This window comes from Penicillium psychrofluorescens (assembly GCF_964197705.1).
Source record: "Penicillium psychrofluorescens genome assembly, chromosome: 2".
NCBI lineage: Eukaryota > Fungi > Ascomycota > Eurotiomycetes > Eurotiales > Aspergillaceae > Penicillium > Penicillium psychrofluorescens.
This window is the reverse complement of record NC_133440.1, coordinates 921683-943438: the sequence shown is the minus strand read 5'-3', so window position 1 is coordinate 943438 and position 21756 is coordinate 921683. Positions and strand designations below refer to the sequence as shown.

The window sequence follows — 21756 nt, the reverse complement described above, 5'->3', positions numbered from 1 at the left end:
TCTCCATTAACCAACGCTCTCAAACCCACCGATCCACCACTACCGTCATCAAATCAAACCTTCTGAAATCTAACATGCTTCAACTCCAGCCCAGGAACAGGCCCGAGCATCTTCTCCCGAATAGGCGCAATACTCCTCCCAAACTGCTCCGTCTGCTTAGCATTCATATGCGCCTCGACGCTCTCCCACCCAACCGCCAGCAAATGCAGCACCGCCATCCCGGAGGGACTCTTGCCATGCTTGATCGTACTCGGCCGATCAACGTGGCCCATTGCCCAGGACCGTGGGCCCACGGTTTGCGGCAGCTGCTCAACCAGCGTCGTGCGGAAGCTGATCAGGTCGCTGTGCAACTGCTTTGTCTCTTCGGTGGTCAGTGAGCTCGCGAACGGCAGGATGCACAGCTCCGTCACGGGGTTCTGGGTCAGGGTGTCCGTGTTGGAGATTGGCGGCGTTAGCGTTGCGTACAGCGCTATCGGGGGTTGCGAGTTGCTGGGGTCCAGGAAGGGGGTTAGGCTGTTGGAGATTGTGGAGCCGCGAGCGTCGGTCCAGTCTGTGTTATTTTTGGGGGATTTGTTTGTCAATTGTGCTAATTGTATACATGTAATCCCCGGGGCGAGTAGTTTTTGCGAGGTGGATGGGCAATATACATATCTGAGTATGTGCCATATGGGGGGTTTTGAGGCTTTGTATAGGAAGAATGAATGTATAGGCAAGGTAAGACATACCGACAACCCAAACCAAAGTATTCTCGTCTTCGACGCTGCGTCCCCAGACCGAGCTCTTGTAGCCGCTGTGCTGATTCACAGTGCGGAGAGCATTGAGCAGGGCCTCGCCTTCCGCGTTGGAAGGATCTTCCGGTTTGACGGTGGGCTTGACCTTGAAGAACAAGAACTCGCTGATGGTCGCCGACATGATGGCTTATGGATCGGCAATAGTCGAGAGGGAGGAATGAAAGCGAGTGAGACAGTACTGATGTCACGCTGATGATGTCAGTGTCTACAGCGGTTCCTCTAGTCGATTGTTTTCGTTGGTGGAGAGTCAAGCGTCAATTAGCAGAAAGTAATTTTATGTACATACTCCCCAGACTGGTTTCGCCCGGCCTTCCGGTTCATACAACACAACACGCCTGATTAGGAAGAACAAAACACGCCAAGAAACCAAATGCATGAGCACACACGCCTGTAAAGACACCACCGCTATAGATCGTCCACACCTCGCACTTTCGTCTTCTTGCTATCAATTGCCTTCTTCAGATTGTCAACCAGCTGGTGGCGGCGCTGACTCCTGCCCTTCCATCGGGCGCTCTCCTCCTGTGCAAGAACGGGCACGATGGCCCCCTCCATACTGCGCAGGCGACTCGCCTTCGCAGACCCGTTGATGCTGGCGCGGAAGTTGGCCCCACGCGACGCAGACTCGGGAGTGTGGTAGGCACTGCCGTCCAAAGACCCGCGGGAGCCTGGCGTTGTAGGGAATCGGCCGGCATTCTTGCGAGGAGTGGTGAAGGGAGACTCCTCGCGGCTCCCGGGGACGGTGGTAATGTCTACACCGAGCTTGCGCATCTGGGCCTCCAAAACGTCAATGTCACTGCTCTTGTTTTCAGCCATGCTCATCATTGTCGCAATCGTAGACGTGACGGCTTCGACGGTGGGCCGCTTCATCTTCTTAGAGTCACCATCGGCGCCTTCTGGGCGTGGAATGTCGGCGATCCTAGCACGCAGAAGCGACACGCCCTGCTCCAGATCGGCCATCCGGGCCTGGATCCCCGTAAATGCGGTCCGCAGGTCGTGCTGAAGAGTAGCTTGTTCTGCGGAAAGAGGCGCCGCGAGAATAGCCCCAGTGTCGGTGTGAGCGTCGAGAGTCTTGCGGATGCTAGCATACTGCCCGCGCAACATCACGATCTCCTTGGCCAGAAGGTCTCGGCATTGTTCCAACTTGTCTTCGACACCCTGCACGCGCTGTTCGCTGAGGGAACGAGCTAGAGCAACCACTACTTCATCAAGACTGGCAATGTTATTCAGGAACAGCTTCTGGTCCAAAACATCAGTGGGCTGGTCGCCTTGCAGGATGCCCACTAATTTGGCAGCATCGGTTGTTTGTGCAGGTTGCTGGAACAGGAGGTATGACTCCATGGAACGAGCGTTGATTCCCAAAGTATCGACCATGGAATTGATGTCTCGGTACAGTCGTTCGATTTGGCCTGCGATGCCGGGTTTGGCCGTCTCGCCCATGTAGTTCTGGTGAGGCAGGAATGGGTCAAGCGTCGAAACGGGCTCCACAGGACGGGCCAGGTCAGCACGTAGACGCTCATCTTCGTCATCATCCGAAAGGACAAGTTCTTCTTCTTCCTCTCTCCGCCGGGCAGCAGCACTTGCACGGTCCTGTTCCTCACGAGCAATGTCGCTGGGCAGTTGGAGCTGCCTATCGCGACCCGCGAGTTGAGTCAACGACGCCTTGCGAGCAGACAAAGCACTTCCTATGTCTTTGCGTGTCTCTGGCTTCGAGAACAAGACACTCTTCTGCGAACTGACTCGGGTAGGACTGGGCGACCGATCAGGTTCACGCCCCGCTTGAGCGACAGGTCCAGGGGGCGGAAGAAGGGGCTGCTTGGGGATTTCGCCAAAGAGCTGCCGTGGTTTTTGAGGCTCTTTCGCGTCCTGTGCGAGCTTCGAAACGCCGCTAAAGAGACCACTCGTACCGCTCTGCACGGACGGGGCACCGAAGGAGCTTTGGCCCGACAGCGCCTTCGACTCGGTTTCCTCCGTAGAGCTCTCCTCATTCTCAATTTCTTCGCCGCTATCGGAGAAATCAGACTCGTCCGGCTCCTGCTCCGAATCCGCATCAGAACCATCGGGAATGGGAATTGCCTTCTCCGGAGATTTGGGTCTGGCCTTTGAAGCGAAGGAGTCCGGGGGCAATGGTGCATCCTCAGGAACAGCTTCGGTATCTGTTTTCTTGGGTTTGGTCAAGAAATCTGGAGGAAGAGGAGCATTCTCAGGTTGCGAAGTAGGCTTTTTCTTGGTCATAAAATCCGGGGGAAGCGGTGCATCATCCTCCACCTTGGGCTCCGACGTCTTTCGGCCAATGAAATCTGGAGGGAGAGGTGCATCTTCTACTGAACTCTTCGATACATTCGATGAGGCCGACGTGTCTCCGGCGGCATAGGAGGCTCTGCTTGTAGGATCGGGTGGTAGGGGTGCCTCGAGAGCTGAGAATGGAGGTGTAGTTGGAAGCTGTTCTTTCATGGGCGTGGCAGTCTTGTCTGAGGGTTCCGATAGAGGACTAGTCACTTGGATCGGAGTGGCATTATTGCCAAACATTGAGAAGCTTGATTTGCCGGTCTCGACCTCGGTCGTTGTTTTGTTGGATTGCGTCTGTGCGCCGAAGATGGACGGAGTAGTCTGGGAAGCAGGTTTACTCGCTGCGCCGAAGATGGAAGGTGTCTCGGTCTTCGCAGGCTGCGCCAGCTGGGATTCACCCGCATCTTCCATATCGTCCATAGCTTCAGCAGGACTGGCCTTGCTCGGCGACGAGACCATTTCATCGAACGAACCACCAAAGGAGAATGCACCTCCCGAAGGCTTGTCGGGTTTGGGGCCATCATTGGCAGCCGTCCCATCGCCCTTAAAGGTAGATCCCAGGGCAAAGCCACCGGGTGTAGGGCCAAAAGGATTTTTCACTTCCGTGGGTTTTGAGGGAGCAGCAAAAGCGGTGTTGTTCTGAGCGGAAGCACCAAATGGTGACTCCGAACCTTTGGCGAAAGCACTTTCGCCGGTTTTCGCGAACGGCGAGTCTCCGGGCTTGGCCGCAGCAAATCCTCCAAATCCGCCTCCACTCGAGAATGAACTGAAGCCGCCTCCACTAGCAGCACCACCGGTTCCCAAAAGGCTCTTCCCGGGGGTGCTCGACTGCCCGAATGTTGAGCTTGAGCCCATTGCTCCAAACCCAGACTTTCCAAACTGCGCCCCAGTTTGTCCGGGAGTACTAGGAGCACCAAAGGCAGGCCCAGGTTGAGAGGGAGCCCCGAACGAGGGACCAGGGGCAGACGGCTTTCCAAAAGCCGGGGCTGCGCCTCCGCCTAATTGCGAAGGGCTTCCGAATGAAGCAGCAGCAGATGGCTTTCCGAATGCTGTGGCGCCCATAGTGGATGCGCCCATGGCAGATGGATTACCGAAAGCGGCTCGACCGGATGGCTTTCCAAATGTCGATCCGCCAAATGGTGATGGGGTGCCGAATGACGACTGGCCAAAGGAAGGCTGCTGCGCCGGTGTCGGTGTTGCGGCGGGTTGCTGGGGTTGTGACTGTGCTGGGTTCGCTGGGGCCGCGCCGGAATATGGAATTTTCTGACGAACAGCCTCATTGTAGATAAACCACCAAGAGGAAAGAATGCCGTCATTATTGAGAAGCAGCAAATTGGGCAGAGGTGTCGAACTCTCCTGTATCTCTTCACCGGCAACGGGTTCAATCACACTCTCAGTGCTCGACAGATCAGCTGAGAAACCAATGACCGATGTGTCGTCGCTGGAGTCTTTCAGCGGTATAGATGCTCGTTTAGTGTCATCATTGAAGTCAGTGGTAGTAAATTGACCGATGGCATTTTTGGCGGCGTCATCATGTGCCAGAGGCTGGTCAGACCGAGTGACGAGACCAACATCAGCAGACGCAGTTGATGAAACAATCAATGCATCCTTTAAGTGAGGCTTGTAATCTCTCAACCGCACAATGAACTGGTAGGCGGGAGTGCGCTTCATGGCGAAACCAAGGGTCGAGCAGATTTCGGGCAATCTTTGGATTAGGAATGGCGCCTGTTTGCGCCTCGTGATAATGTAATAGGAAGATGGTGGATTCTGTCCCATATCATCCTCGAGAGCATTTGGGGTATACACCACGAAGAAGATATCATTTTCAAGCCAGGCGATGGATGAGACTGCGTGGAGGTGTGAGCACGTCTTTTGAGCAGCTAAGCAAGGGCAGAAGGGACTTACCATGACATTCACCTTCCAAATCCGATGGCCGTGGGATCTCATCCTTCTTCGTTCCATCTGGGGTCATCTGGTATCCGGTTCCATCCCCCAACCCGGCCACAAGCTGCTTCCCCTTGTTGCTCCAGGAAATGCTGCTGACACCAGTCTTGAGAACAGGTCCATTTGGTCCCGAAACGAGATTTCCAGACTTCAGATCAGCCATGAGTAGCTCGCCGTTGGCAGTAACCAGTCCAACAAAGGTGGAGTTGGGATCAGGATTCGGCGCAACGGTGCGCAGAGACACGCCATTTGTCTGGATCGAAAAAGCCGGTTGCCCATTTCCTTGCATAAGGCTAGTTGTCTGGAAAACAGAGATCTGAGAGCCATTCTCTGTTGCGAGTATCAACGCGTCGTCGCCTGATGTGAAGGCCACATGTGTCGGCCGGGCAGGAAGGGGAATCGTCGCCTGTGGTTGGAAGGGCTTGGTTTTGATCTTCTCCGCCCCAGTTGGTGCCACGATAGATTCCCTCACAGCTTTTGTGCTCGCGACAACAAGGGTGTCGGGGCCAGCGCCGACCACCACTCCCTTTGTCTGCGCGACAGCTAATAGGGAGGATGTTGGGGATGGGAGTGCGTTGTCGGGCCAGGGGGTGGGGAGGAATCGAATGTTTGCGTCGCCGGAGACACCTTTGAAACCAACCTCCTGTGCTAAATGTCAGATAAGAACTATCAAAGATCAGTGGAACTGGCGCGGTGGCATACATCTGTGAAAACATCTGAAAGCTCCGGCCCAAGCTCCGCTGACGCGCTCCCAGCAGCGGGGGCGGATGCCCCAAAGCCGAAAGACATTATGAGTTGGTCGAGTTCGGGATGAGTCGCCTAATGATGCGCTGGTCTTGGAAGCATTGAGCGACGAGGAGCTTGACGGCGTAGGAGAGAAGGATAGTCGGGCTGCCTACGGACTCCGCCTAACGAGGTGCAAAGTACGCGCAAAGACCCTGGTGCGACGACTTTTGAAGAAAAGAAAGAGCGTGACAAAGTGAAAAGGAAGCGGTCGAGATCGATGGTGGACTGAAATCCCGGTGGAAGAAAGAGCACCACCGCGAAGAGGGATGGAGGTTGTTGGACTGGAAAATAACTAACGGACAGCAAAAACACCCGAAGAGAGCTTTGGCTGCCTTAGCGCCTGACGGCTGAGGCCGCAACTGAGTTAGGCTGCGGGAGCTTCGTCACTCCAAACAGCTCGACTTCCTCTTTCTCACTCCCATCACCAACTGCCTTCCTCACCCCTTCCACCTCCACCTTCGCTCCTACTCCGTGCTGATCCGCCACTTGCTTCAGCACCATCTGCATTCTTGTTTCATCCCAACACAGATCGTGCACACCTGCGCCGTCAGGATGCCGGGTTTCGACTTCTCCAATTACAACCGCAACGCGGCCCTTCACGCCAGGGGCGTCCCCCTCCCCAAAGCTACCAGCACCGGTACAACTATTGTTGGCTGTATTTACGATAATGGCGTTGTGGTATGGTTCCGATGATTTCCAAGCTGTGTTGCTGTCCAGCGCTGACTAGGACGGGGGGATGGACAGATTGCCGCAGATACCAGAGCTACCAGCGGTCCTATAGTAGCAGACAAGGTATGAACAGCACGCTTTTTTTTGGAGAGGCTTGTTTCTGAACTGAAGCTGACATGGATCCGATGGTAGAACTGTGAGAAACTACACTACATCTCGCCGAAGATCTGGTGTGCTGGCGCCGGTACAGCTGCCGACACCGAATTCACCACCGCCCTCATCAGCTCCAACGTCGAATTGCACTCCCTATCGACGGGCCGCGATCCGCGCGTCATCACCTGCATGACCATGCTCAAGCAGCACCTGTTCCGGTACCAGGGTCACATCGGCGCTTACCTGGTGGTTGCTGGCGCGGACCCGACTGGCGTCAGTCTATTCACTGTGCACGCGCACGGCTCGACAGACAAGCTGCCGTACGTGACCATGGGCTCGGGCTCATTGGCGGCAATGTCGGTGTTCGAGACGATGTGGCGGCCCAACCTGGACCGCGAGGGGGCCGTCGCGCTCTGCTCCGAGGCCATCAAGGCGGGTATCTTCAACGACTTGGGGTCCGGCAGCAATGTCGACGTGTGCGTTATCTCGAAGGATAAGCCCACCGAGCTGCTGCGCAACTACATGAGGCCCAATGAGCGCGGTCACAAGGAGCGCAACTACCGCTTCCCCAAGGGCACCACCGCGTGGCTGAACCAGAAGATCATCAGCAAGGAGGATATGAAGAATTATGTCACCATCGAAAACTTGTCGGGCAGTGACGAGCTGGCGACTGGGGAGAAGATGGAGGTGGATTCTTAGACTGCGTCGGGTTGGGTTGTCTTAATGCGCTTCTGGGTTGATCTGTTTCACTGCTATATTGTACGATGGTAACCAGGGCGGCTGTGGTTGGCTTTGTTCGTGGAGTTTGTGCTGGAGCTTCAAGTATCATTGAGGGCACACCTAGAAACACACGAAATCAAGACAATATTGATTTGATCAAGAAAAACTGTAATTTGGGTATCTCTATATACTAACTACGCTGCCTTTCCCATTTATTAAGCGCGCGCCACCATTGCCGGTCGGACATAGTATCTGGCTTCGCGGCCTTGCGAGCAGCCTTCTTGCTCTTGTCAGTGAGAATCGCATTGATAGAAGCCGGACAGTCAAGTCCGATTTGAGAAGGCGCATCCGGATGTTCAAGGAACTCAGGCCATTCAAACTTCGTGATGGCTTTCATGATGTACTCATACTGTGTGGGCACAACGGACCGTCCCTCTCGACGATATCGCACCACGCCAGCATGATACATAGCCCGCACAAACGACGGATACACTGGTGCACCACACTTGCGCAGATAAGCGTACAGCCAGCGGATGAGGTGGAACGAGCGCGATGGATTCAGCTGCTCCGAGCAGGAAAACGCAATAGCCAGTTGATGTATGAAGTCCACTGCAGCGCGCGGATCGGGGTAATGGCTGGAGCGGGGCACTGGATGGTAGCGCACGAGAGCTTTTTCTCCCGGATCGACGATGGGCAGCCAAGCCTTGTGGAGGGACATTTTCAACGGGGTGTGTATGTCGAGGAGCCGGGTGAGGATCCAGACACTCTCCGAGTCTCCTGCTCTCGCCAGATGCAGGCACTCTTCCACGGACGCAGAACTGGTGAGATCTATGTGGCGGACCATTTGTTCAAAGGCGCCGTAGAAAATGTTTCGGACCCCGTTGTACGCTATCTGGTTATTCCAGACATCATTCAAAGAGATCTGTGAGGTTTCCAGCAGCTCGAGGGTTTTGCGATTGGCTTTGTTAACCAGCTTTCCAAGCTTGAGATCGACAGCCAGCAATAGGAGGCTATTGTAAGGAAGCTCCAGATCGATAATTCCACGCATCAAGTCCGAGAGGAAAGATCCATCACTTTGGGTTGTCGCGGTCTCGTAGAGGTTGAACAGCAACATGATTGGCATGTCTGTGATTCGGGTGCTTTGGTTATACATGGCCCCAATAGATTGACATAAGGTCCGTAAAATCCAAAGGCGCAGGATGATTTGATGCTGTGCCGGTAGATCGGATGTGCTGGAAGCCAGCTTCTCTCCAAGCCCTTCGGTGTAGGCATCGGGGAGATCCAGCCAGACATGTGAGCTCGCAATGTTCGAAACGTTTGGCACATTCAACAAGCAATCCCTCCACCGCTCGAGCAGTTGATTCCTGTGAGTCTTGTCCTTAGTTGACACCAAGGACTCGGTCACTTGAATGAGACACTTGGCCGCGGAGTCTGAGTCCAGTTGGGTGAGCAGGTTGCTGGGATACCGTAGACCTGTATCTGTACCGAGCGGCCCCATGGCTTCCAGCCAGCTTTTGATCAAGGTTGAAGCCCAGCGACTATCTGAAGCGGGGTTATGCGTAGCAATGATTATTTCCTCGGCGAAGTAAAAAGTGCGCGTCTTGAGGAGTTGTCCTAGCCAAGCATCCACAACTTTCGGGTCCAGGTCATGATACCCAAGAACATTGCATCGGCCGATTGCTGTCCACATTGCGCGGTAGTGTTTTCGAAGCGTCTTGGGATACCAGTCCCCCAGCCTGTTGTTCCCCTCGATGATAGTTTTCGGTAGAGTCTTGACGATGAGACAGAGTTCATCAGCTGGGATTAACCCCAGCTCCAGAGCCCAGTTAATCGTGCCGAAAAACGCAGTTTGCTTAGAGCGTTTCGTTTTCGTTTGAGTGAAGGGCTCCATGGCCGCAAGGAAATTCCCAGAGCCAAAAGTGTTCAAGAATGGGTCCTGCAGAAATGTAATGGCCTCTGTTATGTCGGAACGCTGGCGCAATTTCTCGAATATCTGTCGGCTATACCGTGGCTCTCGCTGGAGATCAATTTGCATTCGACGTACAAAATCTCTGGCTTCCTCAATCCCCCACTTCTCTTTTCCCAAAAATTGATCCAGAAGCTCACTGCGCGTTGCTGTGCCATCACCAACGGAATTCGACGATTGAGGGTCTGGCGCATGGGATTCGCGGGTGTCGGGATTTTGGCCGTAAAAAGGGAAAGGAACCTCGGGGGTACCCAGTGAATATTCGGCAAGGTTTTCTGGGCCTGTTAGATCAAGGAAAGCCCATCTCCTGGGCCGCACGTACCTTGAGGTCCCAATTGCGCTCTCTGCCACGGATGGTCCGTCCACTTCATATGTTCCCTCCCGTTGCGACCAAACAAACACGCAAGATCGTCCGCTGATCCTCCGCCCATGCTCGCGAGAACAGTATTCCGCCGCTTCGCAAGGCGCCTTCGTGCCTCGAGGGGCCCGGGAACATAACTGCCATGTCGTCGCTGACCATTGACGAAGCGACGGAAGGTCGCAGCGAGCAAATCATCACTGATCCACAGGTGGTCAAGAATCTGCGCAGGTGGTGGCTTTAGAGCATGCCGGTAGGCATGTCTACCAAACGACATGAGGACAATGCTGGCATGCGCGAGCCAATTGAGGGTTGGAAATGTCGCAGCGGTGGTTGGAGAAAGCCGAAGCTTCAGGGTCAGCCGGCCTTGGCGGTGACTAATCGGGCTTATATAAGCCCAATGACCATTGGGACGAACTATACGGAAGTAAACAACGGCAATAATCAATGAGAAAACAATGGTAGTAAATAAGAGTAAGCTATGTTGGTCAAGGTACATAAAAGAAAGGGAAATGAAAATGCAATTCCCCCGCGCCTATGCAATGCATGCAAAGTCATGGTCGTTCGTCAATGGTATCTCTCGTGCGAATCATTTCAGCGATATTGAACGATGGGTAAGATCAGCGTGATGAGGACGCTGGAGAGGGCGTTTCGTTTGAAAGAGGCTTTCGTCCGGTGACCACATAGTAGTCCATATAGGCGTGCACATTGCGGTTCTGGATACTCTTCCTCACATCCACAAGGAAGACTTCGATTTCCGGTTTCGACCAGCCCAGTGCAGTAAATGGCTTGTATGACCACCCCGAAAGAGCCTCGAGCCAGTTACTTTCACTCCAGGACCCGATCCGTTTCATGCCATCGTCGGTGGGCCAAGGGTTGGTGGGCACTTTGTAGACATGCTGCTGGACATCCACAAATCCCGTTTCTTTCATCCACTTCTCGATGCGGTGTGCTATTCGAAATTGCCGGGGCGGATCGGCATCCTGGCATGAGCGCATGTTGAGATCGAACCAGTCATGTAGAGCAAAGGCGCTGTAGCCGTCAGGGTTTTCGGGAGGCATGGTGTTATCGTCGCATTTTGGCTTGGGGTCCACCTCCTGGCATTCGATGTAAGCCCCGGGCTTGAGGTATTTGTAGGTTTGTCGGAGGAGTTTCTTAAATGAGGGCATTGCACCAATCATGTGAGCAGTATGGATGAAGTCGAAATGGTTTTTGTCCCAGAGCCACTCTTCCTCGGTGGCATCGTCAATGAGGAAATCGACGTTCTCGGGCACCTCTGTTGGCTGCACCGGCGAGAGGTCTGTTCCTGTAATTTCGGCTTCGGGGAACAAAGCCGCTGCCAAAGACAAAAAAGTGTGAATATATGTGTACTACTGTGAGTGGAAAATGGTAACATACCCATCTCGATTGGCCATATTCCAGAACCAGTGCCAACGTCGAGAATGCGCTTTGGATTGTCAAGCGGGGCATGAAATAAGTTGCCATTTTGTATCATTTTAAACATGTGGTGCTGCATATCTAGACGATCCAGCTCTTGCTCGTCATTGGGGTAGATATAGGCTACATGTCGAGTCAGACACACTAGTCAGCAGACCAAAAGAAAGCAAAACGTACCTCCTTCATGGTACTTATGATACCGTCTTCCGTTCTCAATAGGGTAGTCCGTCACACTATCAGTCAGTGACTGCGTGTCACTATTGGCATCCAGTTAGTCATGGCTGTACTTGATCCCCGTTGGGGCAGCATTACCAGTCACGGCCCGAGTCCTGCATATCGCGGCATTAGCACATCTGATTGGCAAGGTTATGTGGAATATCGAAACACAGGATATGAAGATGAAACACCAGATTCACCACATAAGGCATGCGGAACAACAGTATCAGAAAATGCTTACCGGAGGTCTTGAAACCATCCTGACGGTCTCGAGTTGCACCCAGCGGGCCAACTTTAAGCACAATGAGACAGACAACGGATGCGGATATTGTAGCAAATGATGGCTATCGCGATAGATGTGAACTGTGAGATAGGTTTAGCACCTGCATCCTAACAACGGGGTGTGGCCCATGGGGGAAGCCCAGAAAAGATTACTTAGCTGATAGAGAGGACCAGAGCGTCTGGCAATAATACTCCATTTCACGGCCCACTCCGAACGATCATGCCTTACTCAAATCGAGTCGTTGTTAAAGATCACAGGGATGAGGTGGTGGCGAAATGAAACCTTTTGCTGCAGTTCGTCCCGACAGCTTGGATTAAGTTATGATTTTGGCAGGACGGGAAGGCGATCCGGAAAACTACCCAAGAAGAGAGATCTGACCGGGTGGCCTTTTTCATACACCTATCGCCGGGAGGGCGTCTGTGGTGGTGGTCGGGGTGGAGTCCCCCTATGTGCGTGCATGGATGGGGGTACAAGGTTGAAGTCAGTCTATGAGAGCGGTTCGGGCGGACACGCAATAATCCAAATTTCAATGTGCGGGTCGATTAAAGGGGGGTCTGATCTTGCTGGGCGAGCATTAGTTATTAATCTTCCAGGCTTGGCTTGGAAGGAGGGGCAAGGTGTAGTATGATCCGCACGGGGTCTTGGTGTCTTCAGAGCGGAGCCGGAGTAATTCTTTACAGAATTACTGTACAAAAAAAAAGGTATTGAGTGAACAAACCCTGCCTTGTTTTTTTTTTATTTGATGGTCGATCAATTCGTCCAACGACGTTCGTAATTGGCATTTATTTCATCCATAAATCCGACGCGGGCGTTCCAGGGGCGGGGCGCCTGGAGTATTGTAGCGGAACGGCCGAACCGCTGGGCGAACCTTGTGCAGTTCAGTGGACTCCTTTACGCCCTGGAATAATGAACCTGGATCGAATCCTGTTGAAACTGCCTCCCAACGGGCCATGCCGTCATTTACCCGCGCCCCCTTTCAGAGAGCGCTCGCCCACAATAATGATCTACAATGGACTGTCTGACCCATCCCGTTGGGAAATCCCGACCGGGCGGCGGGCCGCTTCAACCTTTCTGCTGGGACTTGCTTGTTTTTATTTATTCTTGACCAGACTGGTCCGATGAGAAAGAGAGCTGCAGGGTCATCCCAGGGAGAGAAGCAACTCTAACCTTCCAGTTGCTCTGGGGTATTCGGCGCCACTTCGGGCTGTAATAGTACTATATTTAGCGGAATACAAGCGAAGCGATAGTTAACAAGTGCTGGCTGATCGACCACTGAGTTTGAGCCATCGGCCCCGCAGAGATGGCTAAGGTCGTGGGCGGAGCTGTCAGGAATCCACTCTCACGCAAGAGGAGATGCGTACACAGTAATACAAAACACCCTCGGACTGTTAGTCTCCGGCGCCAGGGAAATTTTGGTAAGTAAACAGTACAGGGTTCCCAAGGCATCTATCTCATCCAAGGGTCGCCAACGGTGAAACAGGCAGCACTTCGAATGTCTAGGTTCCGGAAAACGGAAGGGGAAAGACTCCTGCCATTTCCAGGCCTAGCCAGCGCCAAAGGAGTGATCGGTCAGAAATAGCGTGGCACCGGAATCCGACTTGTGGCGCGACGACCCTGCAATCGCCTCGCCCTGCGAACAGTTTGCGGTTTAGGGTAGTATGATACTGTGCAATCCCCCTAAAGTCAAAACCTGCCTAATCGACCGCCGGATAGAAATCGGTGCAATCAGGAGCCAAGATCGTAGAACATTCATGGAACTAGGTTGTACCCTTCCTGTCTGTACTGCGGATATCCGCACCAAAGTCTGCGATTTAGAGAAATAACAATAATGATTGATAATTCCCTTCGCGCTCGCAAAACTCTCGGGACTCCACTTGAGTCGTCCTTGAACAATCGTCTGTATGTCCTCTGTCTCGTGCACGCAATTTATTGCAACCGTCAATACGGGCTAGCAAAGCACTGTCCCGAACGGATTGACGGGGCGCTCCACGATTGGTAGTGGCCAGGAGCATGTCCCACATGTCGCGTTGCATCTCCGCGGCTTTTTCCTACGCATACACTCGGTGTACCCCGAAATTAGGATACTCGAGGACGTGGCAGAAAAGTCGAAATCGAATAAATACATAACAGTAATAATAGTAATGAAGTTGGCAGACAACCTGGTAGGCAATGACGCCAAAAATAACCTCCCCTGTGGTTTTATTGACAATTGGACGGGTCAGAATCTTTGGGTCGACCCGGCTGCTGGGAAAGTATCGGGTCCCAAAGCGTCGGGAACGCCGGCGCGAGAGCCAAAATCCGTACACTTGAGGTGCTCCCAGAATTGTATGAAGAGTGAACCCGTGCATAGGCAAGTCGCTTCGAAATTGCATGACACGGAACAAAGACCGCTGGCCACCCAAGCTAGCGTAGCGTGTCCTAGAACGGCATGGATTCCAGGCACTACTGTATCGTCTCCGACCGTAGACCCGGAAAGATTTGGGATAGTGAAACCGGACCAAACCGAAATTGACTCATCTGCAGGCTGCAGTTGAAAAGCAAGTGGTTTTAGAATTGCGTACGGGGAATCCCCGCCGTCGGGCTCCTCCCGACTCCGAATGGATTTAAAAATGCCGAGGCATGTTACACCGGCCGTCAGGGTCTCGACGATCTGATATGCCCTGCAGGACGCATGCTGAGGAGGCTGAGAGACTGCGTGATGATGTACAGCGAAATGGTCGGTGCGACAGTCGCATGTATCATCCTGTTGAATAGGCATCGGACGGAAATATATAGACGATACAATACATGTTTAGTAACCTCATGATATGAATTAGTTAGTTAGCTACTCTTCTATTTTTACTTGTTCTGTTTCGGACCTCATCAAGAAGCCACTTGGCTAGCCCAGCGCTATTCGCAACAACTCAGATCAGCGCCCTTCCGGGATCATCGTGTTCGGCTCTGCCAATTTCGGATCTACGCATTTCCACTGCTTAACTAATCCCAAACTGGTCTACATCCATTCACCGAAGATCTCTTGGGAAGCGCCCAGGCAACGTCTCCTGCAGATGAAAGTTCGATTTTGCAGGCATTGACAAATTCTGATTCTCCACTGAGGGCATTCTGTGCCGCCAGTGACCGGGGTCTGTTTGGTCCATCCACCAAACAGAATTCGTGTCTGAAAGCGCAATAAAGAATTCAAACTACATCACCAGCAGCCCAATCTGGCTTGAGGAAGGGGTTCGAATCATTTGTCATTGCGATCCGGGTAACTAATCCAGAGAATGCGGGGTGCTGTTTGATCATCATGGTTGTCTCCGGAGGCCCACCCGCTGAACCGGTGAGTAGAAGTCAAACAACACGTGTGTGCGCAAAGACAGAAAAGGATTGTATTTGGAATTTCGCCCGAGTAAGATACGAACCCCTCGCTGGCAGGTGACCAGCACCAATCGGAAGCAGAGTTGTGTGGGCGCAGACTGTCAACTGCAAGCCCTGTAGATCGGACTGCTGCATCTCGAACATCGCTAATTTCTAACTACCAATGATACGAGAGCAGCTAGGAGGGGGCTGGGAGCCAACCTTTTTTCTCAGACGGATATATTCGGGGCTAAGAAATGGCGATGCTGTTAAATCCCCGGCTATTTGTCATTCTTGCTTTTCAAATGATCTTTTTCTCTTTTCAGGCATGGCTAACATCAATCAATACCAGCGCAAAACACCAGCTCAGCAAGCCCCGGTGTGGTTAATATTCCCCTTCATGAGGCGCCCGGACGGGTGTACCCGAAGCACTCGAGTCCGGACAAACCAGCAGGCTCAAGCGGCAGACAGAATCCTCTCGACCGAGGCGACATTGCCCTCCAGCGGTTGGACTTTATCGGTCCTGTCAAAGCGATCAGAAACCAGGGAGAAAGACATGGGTCAGGGGGTGGTAAGATGTAGATCCGGCCCTCATACCTGGTTTGAATCCTAATGTCTGTCTGGACTCTGGCGATCCCTTGCTGATGGATGAAGGTGTGGGCGAATCCAATTAACTGAACTACCTGGTCCCAAGGTCCATCTGTGCGTGAGTCGTCAGATCTCGGGATTGAGATGTAGCAAGTCTCATGGGTAAATGTACCAATCGTCGTCCCCGTGGCATGCATCTGAAACTTCAGGCCGGACTGCTGGACCAAGCGCTGGATATCGGCGATTTGTTGGGAAAACGATGCATTCTGGGAGCCAATCTGCCGGAACTCTCAGCATTCTTGGTCAATTCCTCCATGTTTTACAGGATAGACCGACCGGGATCAGTGAGAAATCGGCTGTACATCTGGAAGGTGTTGCCAGAGCCGGGGTCGCATAGGTCATGTCCATGCTACTAATGTTTCTCCAGAGGTAGAACTGGTTGGCAAATGTTCAATTGTAAAGTTTGAGCAAAGATGTGGAGATTATCTCGAGGTTTGCTACTTTCAGATTTGACGTGGAGATGACTCCATTGTGACCTTCGTATGATGGAAACCTATCCGATGGAGGCCGAATACATTTAGCCCAACGAGTTCATTTTGTTTATTTGCTGGTGGGTACTGCAATAAGAAGCACAGTCGGTGTCTATGATACTACTGCCAACTCTCTTCGAGCGTCCTTCCACGCCTCTGCAGAGGCTCACTGCCCGGTACATAGATATCCTTAAACAAAGCATCAAGCCTAGGCTCCGGGACAGGCATCTGCTCCGCTTTTTCGACCTCGTGTTTGACCATTTTTCGTACATCTCTATCAATAGTCTTCGCCTCGTCGTCCGTGAAGATACCCCAATGAACCAATTTCGTCTTCAGGTTGATAATTGGGTCGTTGCCCCGTTCCCTCTTCAGCTCTTCGCGACCCCGATAAGCCACGCCCGGATCAGACATAGAGTGGCCAGCGTACCGATATGTGACATATTCGTATAGAATGGGCCCATTGCCCGCCTTCACATAGTCACGACCGTGTCTGACTGCCGACAAGACAGCCAGTACGTCCATTCCGTCTACCCGAAGACCAGGTATGTATTGGCCGCGCTTGTAGTACTCAGTCATGGCGGAGGCTCTTTCGGCGGAAGTTCCCATTCCATATTGGTTGTCTGTTCGTGTCTTATTAGCCTGTCACAGGGTACAAGGACATAGGCAGGATGAATTTACTTTCACAGCAGAATATCACAGGCAAGTTCCACAGCTTCGCCATATTGAACGCCTCATGTACTTGACCCTGATTTGCCGCTCCGTCGCCATATAAGTTCATGGTGATATTGGTCGTGTCGTTGTATTGCTGAGCAAATGCAATGCCAGCTCCCAGGGGCACATTGGCACCCACAATGCCATTTCCTCCGTAGAAGCTTTTGGCGTACATGTGCATCGACCCGCCTTTGCCATGTGCGATGCCATCGCGCCGACCCAGCAGCTCTCCGATGATGGATTTGATCGTTCCCCCGCGCATCAAAGTAAAGCCGTGGGAACGATATGCTGTAATAACTGGGTCTTCTTTGCTGATGGCATGTTCTATACCTACTGAAACAGCTTCTTGTCCGGTTGACAGGTGACAAAATCCACGGATCTTTTTTTCCTTATACAACTGGTCGGCGGCCAATTCTAGGCGTCTGTACCCCTTTAGTTGTATTTCATTATATCATTTCTTACTACCTACCTGACTTTTGCCATGTCGTAATACAGCTGCTTCAATTGATTCTTGGTAGTTTCGACGAAGTATGGGGGCGGATCGAAATTGTATGTCTCGAAGCTCTTTTCTGATATAGGGACAGTGAAAGGCTTGTCATTGTCCTGGAGAGAGATCAATATGAGTCAAATTTGCTTCAGAAAAAGTTGACTAACCGTTGGAACGTCTTCTAGGCTGGCTATTTGAGCAAGTCCTCGAAAGCTACGTGGCCGGTGCGGTGAAAGAGCTTGGAGGATGGGTTCTCCTACCCGAGAAAGAAACAGTCTCCCTCGATTAAAGGCCATGTTAGCACCAGGTTAATGTCAAAGGGATGATGTATCTTCTAAGTCGATTTCCGACGGTGAGGGATTTGCAACTCTGTTTCTCGTGATCTCTTGTGACGCAATCATGAACTCATGAAGAGGACTTTCTAGCTGAGATGGTAAAGTGCAAAGCTATTAAGGAACACTTCCTTGAAACACGGTACTAATCAGTGGTACCGTATTGCTCTACTGGTATAAAGAGGCGCATTAACTTTGGCTCACTGGTTACATATTGTGACTAGCATGGGCACGTGATGTTGAATATAGATCGTTTCTGTTCTCATTCATTCTCTTTCCTTTTCCAACTTGGAACTCCTTTCGTCTATAGCATTCAAACCGATCACTTAGTCTTTCGTCGTCTTCTCGCTCTTGGTCTGGCCATTCGGTCACGCATACAAATATGTTGCGAAGAATGTACGCAATATTTTATATTTATAACTAGCAAGGAGTGCAGATACTAGCTAGTATAAGCTGAAGACTATTCATCCTCTTATGTTCCAATATCCTAGACATGCCAATGCCAATCATAATGCACGCTATCATCTACGATCATGAATTGTTCAGTCACTGCCTAATCGGGTTATATGGGCTGACATGGCCGGATCAACTGATTATCCGACTCCGATGACGCATCCCACCAAGAGACAAGATCAACAGATTGTTCTACACAACGTCTCTTCTTATTGTTCATGGATCAAGTTTTGCATCTTTTGATTTTGTTGACCTACTCACTTTCATTTGATATGGTGTAACCTTGAAGGATATTGCAGCACAATCTCCATCAGCAGAACTGCTTCCAGCGCGTCGCACCCCACGCGTAACACCTGCACTGGCCTGAAAGCAAACAGGGTGCGACTGCCTCATGCTCTTCAAAAATTCAGCCTGCCATGGCGCGTCATACCCCAGCCGGCCCCGGTCGGAGTAGGGCAACGCGTGGCCGTGGCTCTTCTCGAAAGCGTGACAGAGATGACGATGAAGAGCTCCCCGATGTCTACCAGGAGATGCTGCAGGAGGCAGAAATGCGAGATCCTGCCCAGTTTTCTTCTGACAGGCCGGTCAAAAGACGCAGGGCTGAAGAGATAAACGCCATACCTGTTGATCAAGAGCATACCCGCGCAGAAGACGACGATCAACCAATCCAGACCATCTATGACTCTTCTACCGCGAATGAATCAGATGTCGAATGGGAAGATGTTGACATCTCGCAACATACGGCCAGCTTGCCCAGTACAGTACCAGCAGCTCAAGACGGCGAGGATACGCTGCAAATTACTTTCGATCAAGGTTCTGATAAGCCAAAGAGGACCATCCAGCGGCGAAAGCCAGTCTCTGCAGCCGAAAGGAAAATTCGATTGGATATTCATAAAGTTCATATTCTTTGCCTGCTAGGCCATGTCCATTTGCGCAATCTCTGGTGTAACGACCGAGAACTACAGGTACGCCATAACGCCTCAGACCTCATTTTCAGTCTGTAACCCATTTATAGGGATTTCTTTTCAAGATGCTTCCCAGGAATGTGAAGATTTTGCTGCACCCAAGCGAAGACAAAGCGCAGTACCTCAGGTCTACCACATTCATGGATGGGCTGAATCAAGCTGGCGATATCTTTAGTCGAAGGTTTCGAGTCACAAAGCCGGGTTTGAAGCGTGCTCATTGGGCCGAGAGTCAAGATCAGCTAAAGCAGAAATTGGTATCTCTTTCCGGCATTCTTTTCAGAAACCTGCCCTGACAATAAACAGGAATCGATCATGTCCGACGCTGAGGTATTTCTGTCAAAAACAGACTTCATAAGTCAGGCCAAGACATTGGAGGGCTCTCGAGATTTCGGGGCTCAGTTGTTCTGTGCGCTCCTACGTTCGGCAGGCGTTGAGTCGAGACTTGTCTGCTCCCTCCAACCGCTGCCGTTCTCCGGCACTGTCAAGGATATGACGCCTGTCAAGACAGACCGAAAGTACATCGTGATATCTTCCGACGACCACGAAACGTCCACGGATGAGCTTAACCGCCCAGGCAATCCTCCAACTCCTTCTCGAGCTCGCCGAATTGGACAGCCCCAGTTCACTCCGTCACGACCATCTCAGTCATTTGCACGCTCCGGTTTGTGGCGTTTGTCACCGATTACTCTGTAGTTTTGGCAAAGCTAATATTGATAGGTCCTCGCCCGAATCTTCGAGAGTCTTCGTTCCCTGTGTTCTGGGTGGAAGCGTTCAATGAAGCCGTGCAAAAGTGGTTCCCGATCGATCCTATCGTAACCAAGTCACTTGCAAAGGCTGTCAAATTCGAACCTCCTGCCAGTGATCCGTACAACTTCTTGAGCTACGTGGTTGCCTTTGATGACGACGCTTCTGTCGTAGATGTCACTCAACGATATACTAAGGCTTACAATGCGAAGACCCGCAAATTTCGGGTTGAATCTACCCGGCACGGAGACAGATGGTGGCAGAAAGCGCTGATTGCCTACGAGAAGCCGTTTTTGCTGGATCGAGACGAAGCCGAGATTAGTGAACTCACTTCCAAATCAGCTGCCGAGCCTATGCCACGTAACATTCAAGACTTCAAAGATCACCCAATCTATGCGCTCGAGAGACATCTTCGTCGAAACGAAGTCATTCACCCAAAACGTGTTATTGGGCATGTCGGTTTAAGCAAAACAACGTCGAACAGTGACCATTTGGACACCGTGTATCGCCGATCTGATGTGCATGTCGTGCGCAGTGCCGACAAGTGGTATCGCCTCGGACGGGATATCAAAGTGGGCGAACAGCCTCTCAAGCGTGTCCCTGCCAATCGAAGCAGGGTGGGGATTCTCAGTGATGAGGATGATACCGAGCCCGAAGAGACGGCTTTGTATGCCGGGTTCCAGACCGAGATCTACAAACCGCCGCCAGTTGTCCAAGGAAAAATCCCCAGGAATGCCTACGGAAACCTCGACATTTATGTTCCAAGTATGGTTCCGCCCGGTGCAGTTCATATCAGGCGACCGGAGGCGGCCCGGGCAGCCCGGATTCTTGGAGTTGACTATGCAGATGCGGTGACGGGGTTTGATTTCAGAGGACGTCGTGGGACAGCTGTTTTGCAAGGTGTGATCATTGCGACTGAATACCAGGAGGCTTTGAACGAAGTTCTGAGAAGCATGGAAGATGAACGACTGCATGCCGCGTTCGAAGCCAGATCCGCGGAATCACTTCGTCTCTGGCGACTATTTCTGGCAAAGCTCAGAATTGCAGAACGTGTAAAATCCTACGCAGATGATGATGCACGGTCAGAGATGAGCATTGATATTGAAGCAGAGGAATCAGGTGGGGGATTTATTGCCGAACCTGGTCAGCAGATCGACCGTCGCCCTTTGGTGCTCTTGGGAGGAAATAATATGGCCCAGCGTGCCGTTTCGCCCATTCCTGAGACCGAAAACGGTCCGGCTTTCGCTTCGAATAAAGACAACGAGTTTCCAGGAGCAGGGTTTATCCCTGGTGGACCTGTTGACCAAGACTCGACTACGGCGCCTGCTACCTCAACGACAAGCCTACCGGCTGGTCTTCAACGGAACAAGGGAATGCGACGCCCGCCCCCGCCACGCTATCAATTGGTCGTTGTTCCAAATGATAGTGTCAACCACAGTAGCAATTCGAATCCCGGCATCATATTTGACAATTTGCCCACAACTCCAGCAGCAACAGAACCTAGATACCCCGAAGGGTCGTCTGAAAAGGCTCCCATCACCGTGAATTCGTCAAACGAAAATTCAAAGTCTGCCAGTGTTGAAGTTACGTCCAAACCAGCTTCTCCAGTGCCGCAACGCCAATCCCCCGTGTCAATGGAACAGGATTCCGACAGCGAGATCGAGAAGGGATCGTTGATGTCAGAGGATCCCGAGGATGAAGATGCCATACCTGAGTGGCTTGTGTAATTCGTATCTACACCATGTCGAGTAGACAATGTAGTCTTGAATGTCCATTCAAATGAATACCTGGTAGTGCTTGTCAATAATAGATCTGCCCTAATTGATCTACAGTACATAGATCTCTCTTAGGGCGGTCTGATACTGCCGATGCGCGTCGACGCGGTCAGCCTCAGGCATCCAATCAGCACTTAAGCGTCATTTGATTCGGAGCAACATCCGTCAACACTTCCAGCCTGTCGCCAAATGCCTGTGTTGACGCCGGATTGCACACGGCAGTTGC

General features: G+C 52.1%; 7 protein-coding genes across 7 annotated transcripts; 2 read left to right on the top strand and 5 right to left on the bottom strand.

Moving 5' to 3' along the window:
• Nucleotides 1-53: 53 nt before the first annotated feature.
• PFLUO_LOCUS2567 (uncharacterized protein) lies at nt 54-912 on the bottom strand (the record flags this gene model as incomplete). Its single annotated transcript, XM_073779720.1, has 2 exons — nt 54-550; nt 726-912. 2 exons carry the CDS (start codon nt 910-912, stop codon nt 54-56), a joined length of 684 nt encoding a protein of 227 aa, XP_073636647.1.
• Nucleotides 913-1196: 284 nt separating this feature from the next.
• Nucleotides 1197-5810, bottom strand: PFLUO_LOCUS2566 (uncharacterized protein; the record flags this gene model as incomplete). The annotated part of the gene is made up of 3 exons (XM_073779719.1): nt 1197-4924; nt 4983-5664; nt 5724-5810. The coding sequence occupies 3 exons, from the start codon at nt 5808-5810 to the stop codon at nt 1197-1199; spliced, it is 4497 nt and encodes a 1498-aa protein (XP_073636646.1).
• Nucleotides 5811-6359: 549 nt separating this feature from the next.
• On the top strand, nt 6360-7328 carry PFLUO_LOCUS2565 (proteasome core particle subunit beta 2; the record flags this gene model as incomplete). The annotated part of the gene is made up of 3 exons (XM_073779718.1): nt 6360-6485; nt 6552-6599; nt 6669-7328. The coding sequence occupies 3 exons, from the start codon at nt 6360-6362 to the stop codon at nt 7326-7328; spliced, it is 834 nt and encodes a 277-aa protein (XP_073636645.1).
• A 211-nt stretch (nt 7329-7539) lies between these two features.
• On the bottom strand, nt 7540-9950 carry PFLUO_LOCUS2564 (uncharacterized protein; the record flags this gene model as incomplete). Its single annotated transcript, XM_073779717.1, has 2 exons — nt 7540-9590; nt 9638-9950. The coding sequence occupies 2 exons, from the start codon at nt 9948-9950 to the stop codon at nt 7540-7542; spliced, it is 2364 nt and encodes a 787-aa protein (XP_073636644.1).
• A 343-nt stretch (nt 9951-10293) lies between these two features.
• PFLUO_LOCUS2563 (uncharacterized protein) lies at nt 10294-11445 on the bottom strand (the record flags this gene model as incomplete). Its single annotated transcript, XM_073779716.1, has 4 exons — nt 10294-11009; nt 11072-11233; nt 11288-11367; nt 11423-11445. 4 exons carry the CDS (start codon nt 11443-11445, stop codon nt 10294-10296), a joined length of 981 nt encoding a protein of 326 aa, XP_073636643.1.
• A 4738-nt stretch (nt 11446-16183) lies between these two features.
• On the bottom strand, nt 16184-17036 carry PFLUO_LOCUS2562 (alpha subunit of pyruvate dehydrogenase; the record flags this gene model as incomplete). Its single annotated transcript, XM_073779715.1, has 2 exons — nt 16184-16683; nt 16742-17036. 2 exons carry the CDS (start codon nt 17034-17036, stop codon nt 16184-16186), a joined length of 795 nt encoding a protein of 264 aa, XP_073636642.1.
• Nucleotides 17037-18462: 1426 nt separating this feature from the next.
• Nucleotides 18463-21482, top strand: PFLUO_LOCUS2561 (uncharacterized protein; the record flags this gene model as incomplete). Its single annotated transcript, XM_073779714.1, has 4 exons — nt 18463-19011; nt 19062-19265; nt 19315-19672; nt 19729-21482. The coding sequence occupies 4 exons, from the start codon at nt 18463-18465 to the stop codon at nt 21480-21482; spliced, it is 2865 nt and encodes a 954-aa protein (XP_073636641.1).
• Nucleotides 21483-21756: the final 274 nt, after the last annotated feature.